Source organism: Mus caroli, chromosome 10, assembly GCF_900094665.2.
Source record: "Mus caroli chromosome 10, CAROLI_EIJ_v1.1, whole genome shotgun sequence".
In the NCBI taxonomy this organism is placed as follows: domain Eukaryota; kingdom Metazoa; phylum Chordata; class Mammalia; order Rodentia; family Muridae; genus Mus; species Mus caroli.
In genome coordinates, this window is record NC_034579.1 from 8873148 (window position 1) to 8885884 (window position 12737).

At 39.0% G+C, this 12737-nt stretch overlaps 1 protein-coding gene across 7 annotated transcripts in view; it reads right to left on the reverse strand.

Moving 5' to 3' along the window:
- The window catches only part of Utrn (utrophin), a 493578-nt gene that overhangs the window by 232445 nt on the left and 248396 nt on the right, over positions 1-12737 (reverse strand). For all 7 annotated transcript variants that reach the window (XM_021174513.2, XM_029482311.1, XM_029482313.1 and 4 more), the window contains one exon: positions 11130-11319. In XM_021174513.2, the coding sequence (XP_021030172.1) occupies positions 11130-11319 (190 nt within the window). The remainder of the gene's footprint in view (positions 1-11129; positions 11320-12737) is intronic.

The window sequence follows — 12737 nt, forward strand, 5'->3', positions numbered from 1 at the left end:
CCGCGCAGGAACTGCAGAAGACAGAGCATTAAGAAAGTACTCGTTCTGGGAGTTCACACATCTCTGATGAGACACCACAAACAGCACCAAGAAAAGGGGAGAATGAATGTGAGTCCCTCCACATCGGCCATTTTGCTCCACGGCATCTCAACCTTCACACACCTTCTGAACTACCCAACCCACTGGCTTCTCATGAAAGCGAGAACTGGCTTATGATCAAGGGGACCTCAGGCTAGGACATCCATTTACTGTGGCTCAAGAAATATGTGTATGGTATGGTTACTGAGAGAAACCAAGGGAGCCTGACAGATGGTCTTAAAATACCTCTGTCTTAACATTCAGACGGTGGCCAAGTCAAGCTTTCATGCTCTGAAACACTTCAGGGTTTAGTTATCCAAGGAGAGCAACACACCCCACCGGAAAGTAAAACCTGTAAGGCTTATTTTAAAATGCACCACTCACGTGTTCTATTTTTTTTTCCCCAAAAACACATATGTTCAACCTTTTTTGTTTTGTTTTGTTTTGTTTCTTTGTTTTTTGAGACAGGGTTTCTTCGTGTAGTCCTGGCTGTCCTGGAACTCACTCTGTAGACCAAGCTGGCCTTGAACTCAGAAATCAGCCTGTCTCTGCCTCCCAAGTGTTGAGATTAAAGGCGTGTGCCACCACTGCCCAGCACATATGCTTGACCTTATATGAACCTCATACTAACATACAGATGCCAGGCAGCATGTGAACTTAAAAGTCATGTCAAAAACTGAGTGATTGGGATGTGTTCAGAGTTATAAAGTTACCCTTTACAAAAGTACCCACACAGGGTCTATGTGGTTCACACACACACACAAACATATATACAGGCGTCAGGGAGGAGAAACTGATTTTGTTTAAACATCACTTGTCATCCCTGGTTTTCCAAGCCGTCATTGTCCCCTACTAATAAGCCAATGGTGGGAGAAAAATGCACAGAATGAAGGGGAGAATCAGTCTGGGCAGTAAGAAGACAATATTGACCACACGAACAAATCAACACTCTATGATTATTGAACAGATGTTTCTTTCTTCATGGCATCTATGCACAACATTGAATTAATAACATACACCAGGATGCTTAAAATATTTTAACTGATAGGACACATGACAAAATGTTTGGGCACAAAATTATTTCAGCGAAACTGTTTTACATACATATGCTGGCAGCACAAAAATCATAAAACTAAATCAAAATAATTAGCTAAATCAATAAAAATGCTGAAGTCATGAAGGACTCAATTTATAATACTAATTATTTTTCAATGTTCTATGACTCACCCACTAATCTACCTTGTAAGAATCTACTTTTTACCATGTCAATTATTAAATATGCCATTAAAAATGGCCCTGAGGGGGTGGGGGTGGGCTTATAAAATTCCTCTCTAACTCAACATAACCTCAATCAGATTTCAACTCAAAGACTGAAAACAGGCCAAGATAATCACAAAATGCAAACACGTTAAAGTCAGTAGCATTCTTAAAAGTCACTTACATCCAGCTTTGTGTCCACTGTGCTCTAATAGAGGAAAAATTATCCTCTGTAGTCATTAATATTTTAAAGAAGCTAAGTGATCTAAGCCAAATCAGGAGAAATTAGCATCCAGCATGGGGTGGCTCTAGGTCATCAGGGCAATTTCAATACCTCTCTCTCAAGTCAGCAGCCAATGTGTTTCTGTTTCCTGCCCAAATTTTAGGGGTTGTATAACCAGAAAGAAACACCTTTAAAAGCAAAAAATACAACATCATGTACAGTTGGAGGGGGGTTACTCAGAGTCACAGTTTCCCCAAGTTCTGCCCATCCCTGTCCCTTTCCCTATGAGAAATAGGCAGGGGAGAAATACATAAAAATAAATAAAACTCAAAATAAGAACACTGTGCACAATTTTTCCAGTCGTTTTACACTTACTTATAAATGACTGATATCCCATACAACAGACAAAAGAAAGATGTGAAAGATGAAGAGGGTACAAATATTCAGACACCAGTTTTCAAAATGCCAAGATGAACACAAAATAGACTCTCTCTCTCTCTCTCTCTCTCTCTCTCATCTTTAAATGTACTTGAAATACAGCCTTTCTGTATTTTTTATGGCAAAACACTGAAGTGTTTAACATTTCCTTTCTAAAAGACTAAATTTAGAGAATGTAAGGGATATAGGGGGAAATAGCTGTAACAACATTTGCAATTTAAATAAAGAGAATTCAGTGTCTCGCTAAGCAGATAAACAGTACAGCTGGTCAAACTTGCAACACAATGACAGCACTGGTAACAAGTAGGTTCAGTAGCTATAGATACCATGCCACTAATAGAGAAGGACAACTGACATTTAAGACTGTACCTATAATTTTATCCACAATGATATGAATTAGGATCCATTTCCCACATACAATAAGATAAATAAAAGATACCTGTTACCAGTTCATTTATTCATAGTCAACAACAGCATCACGCCACTTCCCTGTCTGGAGTCCCCAAACCTCATATATCACTGCCTGACACTGACACCTACTGGAAAGTACTGGAAGTGTGTGCCGCCCTCCCCCCCAGCCCCCCACCAGGTCTGAAGAGGAGCTAATTTCACATAGGGTAGAGAATATATAAAGGGTAAATTTGAATTGCAAATAAGACAACCTCAGGTTCCCAAAAAGTAATGCCCGTGCCTAAGATTTAAATTCTAAGGCATCTTTGAGAAATTACAAATCTCAATAAATCTTCCCAAAGAATACTCCTGTTGGAAGTGAACTTCCCCATGGCTCCAGTAACATGATGTGTGCTTATTCTGGGTCTTATCGAGTAAGACTACTTAGTAGCTTTCTCCAGCACCTTAACTTTGCTTTATGTGTGGAAGTCAACTCACCCAATGGCCTTACAGCTCAAAACCCCTCTGCTTTTGTGAAAGTGCTTATGGGAATAGATGAGAAAAATAATAACCCAGCTTTTTTTAACGCTTCATACATTTATATCCTTAGCTTTAAAAAAGTAAAAATCATATTAATGATTCATGTATCTATACCAATACTTTAAAAAGTAAAATACTAACACTTAGTGAATGCATTTTTCTTCTCCATTATCAAAATTGGCTTTTTATGAAAATGTAAACATCTTACAAAAACACACGGATTCTTTAAAGCAGATGAAATCTCAACATATCCAACAGTTAGTTCTGTACTTTTCCAACTGGATTAATAAGTTGGATCAAGCTTTAATTAACTTCACACAAATGAAAATATAGTGTCTCTTTAAAGCACGTCTCACTATATCAATCGATTTCCTAAGATTATATTTTAAAAAGTAAGTTTCTGGACAGACATATATTAAATTAGACAAACTGTAAAGCACAACACTGTGATAAAAAAAAAAAAATCAAATTAACAGAATCCAGCTTCCCAGCCTAGACCCATTGCTTTATAGGCAGAGCCTAGGTGCTTCAACACATCAAATTTAACATCTTCAGAAAAATAATGTGATAAGAGGCAGTTTTCCCAATTACTGATCAGTTGATCTTTTAAAGAACAGTAAGATTCCTTCTTTAGAAGCCTACTGAGAATTGTACAGGGAGAAAATTGTAATAACATAAAATTTGATTTACTGCTGCTATAATCTTCCTTTTGCATCATATCATCTTGTTTTTGTAAAAATAAGGAGACAGTATGAACACTAAATAACATAAGACCATGGGCAATAACAAATACTAACCCAAAACTACACAGGAGGACGCGGGACGGCTTGTGTTTAGAATAACTGGCATTGCATTCAAAATGTATAACTGTCAAACAAGTTATAACCTAAAACACTACTTAACCCACCTGTCCACAGAAAATTGTGTTCTTCAACTTTAACTACGACATGTGGACACACAAAGAATATAAGAAATGTTTACAATGGGGCTAAGCTTGTTTTTTAAATGGGCATTACTTTTCTTAATTGGAAAAAAAAATCAGCTATAAAAAGAAGAGCACGTTAAGCAATCTGTTGAAAGAGCATTTTGAGCTCTCTGCTTTATTTTGCTGGAGTTTAACATTGTATTAATGTATCATTAAATATTAAGATATTGTAAAGTACCCCATAGGTAACAGGTCTTAATGAAAATAGTTTGTCATATTTTCTCCAAACAACCCATCTCAGAAGACTAGGTTATGGATGGTAAAATAAAATATGTACTAAAATAGTACTTGTTTCATAGGCTTAAATAAATTTTAATGGAGCAATTTCTCTTAACAGCTTTTGCAATCAGTTGCCTGGAAAGGGAGTTTTTCCTTTCCTTCAGAACAGCCTGAAAGACGAGTATTTCCTAGCCAGGCAACAGTGGATTCTCCAGACACCCACTCCCTATTTCCAATCAGTTACCTTGCAGAGCTTCTGGTACCGCGGAGAGGAAACTGCCATCCTTTGTAAACGATGTAACAAAACCACAACTTTCTGCAGAGATGTTCTCACCACGGCCATCATTTTAAGTTTACCACACTTCTGGAGAGTCCTCAGAATTTGCATTATAAATGAAGAGCAGCGATCATTTCCTCCCGGTCACTGGACAATGATTTGCCAGTTCTCTGAGCATGCTCGTTTCCAGACATGCATTTGAAAGATAAAGGGGGGTTTAAGGTTCTAAAGAAAAGGAGGCTGGGAGTCCATCAACTTCTTGATTTGACAAAAACACTGAAGAACGCCACTCAGACAGCCCCCAGCAGATGCACACAGCCAGGACCTGCTCAGCCTGGCGTGGCCAGAAATGAAGCAAGTTGCAGCGTGGCCAAGCACTGCTGGCTGCAGGGAAGGAGAGCGCTCCGGGAGACGAGAGGATATTAAGTGAAGCACTAAAGCTAAAGATACAAAGGCGACTTCCCCTGGGGACAGAGAGTGAACCCCATCAAGGCCACGGTGCATGCCTGGTAGCTGAGTTTACATGAGGAGACCGAGTGGCAGGGAACCTGAGGCTTTACAGAGAGATGCGAGCACTCCCAGTGGAACGCGGCTCCGGCTGTGCTTGTGGAATGAGTAGAAACACTGAGGAGCACTAAGGGATTTGTCTGGAAGGACCGACTGAAGCCCACTCTGTGCTAATAAATCACCTTAAGCCAGTCTGGGCATCGCATCATCCAAAACAAAACTGAACATATTTACGGAGGGATGCAGGTTTACCTCCGCTCTAAAGCCAGAGCCAAAAGATAGGCTTCCAGGTCCCTGCACAGGAGTAAATCATGCCAGAAATCAAATAGGACCCCTCTAAGTAAACAGCCAAGTTAATAACAAGAAGCCTGCAAATGACTGTAGAGCATCACCCTCCACCTCCCTTTTAGATAGCATCTTCGTAATCTTTCTGTTTGTCCTGAAGCTGTTTTAATTTCACAAATAGGAAATCCAAGAGAACAATTGTACATCATAAGAAAGGCCTGTGTGTGTGTGTGTGTGTGTGTGTGTGTGTGTGTGTGTGTGTGTGTGTGTGAGTGTGTGTGAGTGTGTGTGTGTATGTGTGTGTATTTGCTTGCCTACGTGTGCATGTATACATACATGTCTGAGAGACGTTTTGCACTATGATAACCAATTTGGGTACAATATCTTAGAGGACCAGAGTATTCCAGGATGATTAAGTGGCTGGGCAAAAGGGCACAGCCTGAAACTAAGCCCATATGTTTCTCATTATCAAGATCCAGCCTATCATAATTGCCCAGGAAACACTGTTCATTCACCTCTCTGTGATGTTAGGATCAGGAAAATGACATTTTCAGGAACTTCTTTTTGCTTCCTCTGTCTCCTTAGTCCTTCACACTCCTGTGGTTTAAGGTCTTAGATTGGGTCAAATAGAGCTGGTTCATCAAACTTCAGCCTGTGTATGTATAATTTGCCATCAGCTCCTTATTGAGAACCTATACTGCCTCCTCCTGGTGAGGCTGCCAAAGCCAGAGACATTCCATTAACATAATGGAAAGCGCTTGTTCTTAGTTAGATAGGAAAACAGATTAGTGATGAAACAAGGTCAAGGGTCTGAAGGGTTGAGAACAGGAACTAATCCTAAAGGGAAGTGGACTTCTGGGGGGGCGGGGTGTTTGTTCTTTGTTGACCATAGCTATGGCTGTACATCTTTGAGTATACAGAAAACTGAATTATAGAATGTACATAGACAGAGCAGTATGTAAATAACAGATAGATTACTAGCTATAAAAAATATGAACTTACAAGTTGAGCATCATTCACATGAAAGGCTTGAGCCCAGGAGTGCTTGAAGCGTCAGGATTTGGTTGTTTTTGTTTGTTTTCTGGTTTTTGTTTTTGTTTTTTGTTTGTTTTTGTTTTTGTTTTTTTCCCCATCATGGAATAAAACAGTTGCATAAATACACTGCAGTACTACAGGGGTGGGACCCAAGCCTACAGATAAGTCAATTGTGTTTCACACAGACCTTAGCACAAACCTGAGGATGGTTTTTATAGCATTATTAGTAATTCTATGCATGGAAGAAAATGTCACGGTATGGAACATGTAGGGCATCACGTTAGCATTTAACAACTTACAGATTTTACAGTATCTTGGTTTCAGCTTTTTGGTTTTTTGGTTTTTGCTTTTTTTTTTTTTTTTAAGTTAGGGATGCTTAGCTTGTATAATTCCTGTTCCAGAGCCAGCAAGTGAAACGGGGGTTCACCCCACAAGTTCGGTGCAGGGGTAGAACTGAATGATCTTCTGTCTCCTATGATAGAAGTAGAACACGTAGCTAGCAGCAAGCACAGGGCAGGACAAGCGGAAGATTGTGAAAGACAAAGACTTCCGGATCAAATCCAGGACATTCTCACATCCACTCCGCAAAGCCCATAGGGACTCCGAAGCTTACCCGGAAAAGAACTAACACTTCTCAGTAGTTGATACTGCAATAAATAGAGCTTACAATTAAATGTAATTAAAATAATGAATGCCCTAGACTGTGGCAATGAAAATTAAGACAAATGCGTCAATTAATAAATTGAGTTTTTAAATCATCAACAGTTTCTTCTTAAAAGCAATAAATAAAAAAGAGCCACATTTGGCACCTTCTACTGGAGGCTACTCTTAACACTTTATTCTGCTTTAATCGAAATAGAAGAACGTGCCATCCCTTCAAGTCCAAACAAGTCTCTCCTGTTACCTTCTTCTCCTATGATACCAACTACACTGGATTACCACACACATCTCATGTTCACCTCCTCCCAAGGCCTTCAACTCCTGCCAGGGCTGTACTTCTAGCTACTATCACATCTAGCACTAGTGAACATAGCAGGTCCCCTTACTGTCTCTGTCACTGAGGACAAATCCATTCCTCAAAGGGTCATCAGCTAGATTCCTGTAAGTTGGAGGCTTTAAGACCTCACTCTCTTGCCTAATCCCCTTTATGACATCTCCTACCACCAGCAGATTAAATATACACTATACTGCCAGGTACACACCACCACCACCACCACCCTGCCATGTACAGTTCAGCTCTCAAGAAGCATCTCTCTCCAGCAAGTCATCAAAATCAAATTTTCTCTTGCTGAAAGTCCTCTGCCTAGAAGAAAAACCAAAACATAAATACAAGAGTCCAAATGACCAAATGTCCATAAAAGAAATGGTCCAGAAAGGCTTCAACCACCATTGTGCTTTCAAGCCCTTCTTTATTAAAATATATTCAGAATCATCTTTAAACTGAACACGGTATAAACTGTATCTCCATGAAATACCTCTGTGGGGCTTTATATCTGGTTGGCACAAAATGCTAATCAAATACAAACATGTCATCTCAGGACATATAGATATAGATGGACGGATAGATAGATGATAGATGAATGGATGCATTGGTGAATGAATAGATAGATAGATGCATTGATGGATGGATGGGTAGATAGATAGATGATAGATAGATGATAGATGGATGTATAGATAGATAGATGATGGATGGATGGACAGGTAGATGATAGATGGATGCATAGATAGATAGATGACAGATGGATGAATAGATAAATAGATAGATAGATAGATAGATAGATAGATAGATAGATAATGGATGTCAGAATAGATCCATCCATCCCCTGATCATGCAACAAGAGTACAATGAAGTAAACACCACATCTTACACAGAAATCTCAGATGGCTGGCTCACCACCAGCAGCAGCTCAACACCAGTAAATTTATTTCATGGTTTCAGGTCTTTTCTGATTTCCTCACATACCTTTCCATTTCTGAACAAGTTTCCATTTGAAATCATGCACACAAATGAGAAATAATCTATAAACCCATGGGAAATTTTAAATTCCTTCATCTCAGAAATGCTCAGCCAGTACCACACATATCTAACAACCGTCTATCTATACGGTGCCAGAAACAAAGTCATCGAATTAATTTTTTTGTTTTAGTCAAACAATGGGAGGGCTATAAACTAAGAGTATCCAATCTAGAAGAGCAGAAGGTGGAAGCCACAGAGATCACCATACTATGAGGCATCCTGGACACATTCCACGTTTGCTTTCAGATAAACAGATATCTGACTCAGCTGTTAGCGAAGGCCTGCCTTCATATGAGCCCAAACAGACTATGTTAGCAACATCAGATTATTTTTGAGAAGCAATTACCGTACACATTTTCTCTCCATCCATTAGCCAACGGCCTCCTTGGGCTGTCAATGTTTGCCGTAAGACAAGTAATCCCCAGCTTAGTTATTTTTATTTAAAAGATTCCCACCATTTCTATTTAAATTTATTTTTCCCATAGCTTGAATATTCATTAAAAATTGAGAGGAGCTGGAGCTCTGGTAAGAATATATCCTAAGAGAAAATGTGTGAGAAAACACCACTAGACTCTCCAATGGGCCTGTGTGCTGCACATGCCAGATATTAGCAGGCTTCATGTGGAACCATCCTTCCTTCCCACAAGTTACTGCTTACTGGAGGGCACAGTCTAAACAGCATTGAAATTAACACCACTATAAATTAAATATCTGCGAGCATGTGTAGATCAAGTTTATAGTTGTTTAAATCACAAAACTAATATGGTTTAGCATTTACACACGCTGAATACCCACTGCAGCCTCCTGAAATCAGGACTTTCTCGAAATATTTTAGCAATTCACATTAACAGTCACATTCTGAGGGTCCAGAGAGTGACGGGAAAGAACACATTTAACTTTGACACTTGCCTGGACACACTCATCACCAAGTCACAAGAGCAGTGTGCAATGCATAAGAAATGAGCAAGCCAACAGACATTTTCTCTGGTATTTGTTTTCCTTTCTTTTCTACCATTTCTTTGTGTTGGCTGGGGTCCGTCTGTGCACGTGTGTATATGTGGGTGCCCTTGGACTGTGAAGGCGCAGGGTGAGAGGCTGACCTCAGATGCCTTCCTCAATCACTCTCCTCTCCATTGTTTGAGACCTGATTTCTCAGTCAACCTGGAGCTCACACAGTTTAGGGAAGACTGCCTGGCCATTGAGACCCTGAGATCACCTGTCTCCACCCTCCTACCCGCAGCTTGAAATAGAAGACCCACAACAAAACCGTCAGGCAGCCCCCACACTAAACCTTTGACTGTACAAAGAATTCAAACTCAGGTCTTTATGCTTCTGTGACAAAAACATTGCCTACTAAGCCACTCTTTCCAGGCCCTGACTCTCCTTAATTTCACTATGAGACTGTAAGAGTCTTCACACATAAGGATGGATTATAAATAAGCCTATTCCAAATTAAACAAACTTGTTTTAAAAGTTTTTTAAATTTACTGTGAGTGTGCACATGTGCATACACATGTATATGTGAGTGGGCATGTGTTTGCATGCATGTGTGCCGGTGTGTGCACATGTGTGTGCAAGAGTGTGTGTGCATGTGTTTGTGCACATGCACACCTGTGTGTGCACGAGTGTATGTGCATGTGTGTGTATTCTCTTGTAGGAGGTGCAGCAACAACACTCCTTTTAACACATTAGTAATAATTATTTTTAACTTAGAAAATTTAAGAGTAATAGTTCCAAGAAAGCCTCTAGACCTTTAATCCAATTTGCTGATATTTTATGATATGGTCTTTTAGATGTTTCAAGAGAAAAGCATTCTTAAGAATGGATTAAAAATTGGTTAACGGTACTAAGTTTCAACTGCAGCAGTTAGAATCAAGTGCATTTACTTGGGACTTGACCCTGAAACATCATGTAAACAACAAGAATGGCATCTCTAGGCTTAAAGAACCATGTGACCAACTAAGGTAGGTAAAGTACATACACGCAATGATAATAAAACGCATGTTCACCACAGTGGCAGAAGACAGTAGTCAAAGTGATGAATTCACATGTTTGTAAATAAGTCACAGCATACTGACGAAATGTAATGTATTGCTGTGGCACTCAGGAGATGCCCCTGATGAAGCAACTTTTTAAAAAAGTTGTAATTGAGAAGGTTTATCTAAAATTGACAAGACATGATCACTGCATTTACCCACGATAAGAGAAAAAGACGCAGGAGCACAGAAGTGCTATGACTTGGAATGGGAAGAGAGATTTTGGCATGCTTCATATAATTTTACACAAAGTTATTTAAAGAAAAGCTTTAATATTACCACATTTCTCAAGAATGAGATTTGAACCTCAGACTGCATATGTAATCATGATTATAAAGTAAATACATAAATAATGCCTTTGAGCCTCATAGATCTGGCTATAACTGAATCACAAAGATTTGAAGTTTCTATAGCAGGTATTTATGTATTTACTTTAATACATAATAATAAATATATAAATATACAAAATAATAAATATATATTATAATAAATATAATAATACAAATTATAATTTCCCATTCATATGAAGGTGAAATGACCTTATAATTTAATATTCAAATAGCACTAATGGCAAAAGGGCTTAGAATAGCAGAAAACCAAGCAACCCTGAGTTTCTAGCTCTAAATACACAATTATTTCTATAAAACAAGGTGGTCTTCAGCCTAATGTTAAGTATATTAAGTATTCTGTAGGTCATATCCAAAAAAACTAGTTATTCACGGGACAGCATGGATTCCATAACTCAAAGTGCAGACAGCCTCCTCACTTTGAAACAGTAATCAGTTCCCTGGTGGCCCAGGGACTCAGGAGAGACTGCTGCCTGTGGCTTCCCACACACTTACCAGCATCTGCTGTCTGAGCTGCCGGGCCAGGACACTGTCCTGAAGAGCATTCTCCCGCTGAGAGGCATCCGCCAGCACATTTGCTGTGGTTTCTGCTTCCTGAAGCCACTTGACAAAGTTCTCCAGGTCTCTACGAGAAGTCTGCACTGTCTGTAGCTCAGCCTCCAAGGCACTCTGTCTATCAGCGATGCTAAAAGAAACAACATAGAAGACACAGCTCTGTGACTTTCAGGGTGATGTCATACATCATACACACCCAAGACAAAATTAACACACAGCCTCAGAGGAACCTCCATCCTTTAAGCCATCAAACGGAAATGTGTGATTTTTTTTTCATCTGTGTGTCTAAAATAATCCTTAAAGAGGATGTCTAGTGACTTTTGAGATACCAGTACAGAGACAGAGAAATATTAACAAAACCACACCCACAACATAAAATAAATCATGTCTGTATTTTACATATCATATTTGTGCGTTAACATGATCTCTTATAGATTTATGCCAAAAATCTATGAGCTGCCATAAAAGGGATATCAATCAAAGGTGATATTAATACATAGTCATACTTCACTCACTGAATTTAAAAGAGCAAATTCAAAATAAATATTTAAGACTTAAAAACAAACAATACACAGGCTAACATGGAGAGCTCAATGATGAAGCACTTGCCTAGTATTCACAAGGCCCTGGGCCCAACCCTAAACACCACAAAGGAAATAATAACTTTTGGCTTTTGCTAATAATCTAAGTAAATATAATGTGATTTAATAATACTTGACTTAATAATTAATATTTGGTAATATCAATTTAATATTTAATAGTATCTGGAAGACACTGAACAAACAAGCTTTTATGAATGTTTCATAAGTTCTACATTAAAACTAGAGCATTGAGAGTTATCTGAATTAGGCAAGGTATATACCTGTAAATTCGACATTTATAGCTGTATATACCTCAAAGTTTCACAGTGAGAAAATAGACAAACTATTTTTATTAAATGGATACTAGGCTGGATAGATGGATGGACCTGTGACCCAGAGTGTGTGTTGTACCATCACCAGGATGAAGTTTGGGTCTCAGAAAGTAACAAACTCGGTCGTCCAAAGACTCTTATAATTCTAGCTCCAAAGGACACAATGGTACAATTCCTATTCTGGCTTCTATACAGGCAGGAAGGGGCATGCACACACATATACGCTCACAGATACCAAATAAATAAATCGTAATTTGAAAAAAAGGGCACTCACATATTTTTAGTCCTATCTATCCAGACCCAAGAACACTGGAACTGCCTGCCCATTCAAAGTCTCATACACAAATGTTTAGAGCTTCATTATTCAGAATACTGAAACACCACTGCACTTCATCTGAAGGAAGCACTAACCAATGGAACATTATATGCTAATACATGAACAATTACTCAATCACAGAATGAATAAAACCATCCTGATAAACACTCTAACTAACGTGCCCGCACCACAAAAATAGGCTAAGAGAAGGAGTCCAAGTTCCAAAGGACACATACTGTGAGATTCCATTTGGGGGAAATCTCTAAAGCAACTAAACTCAAGACAGGGAAAGCAGATGACTTATCCCCGCAGGACCATA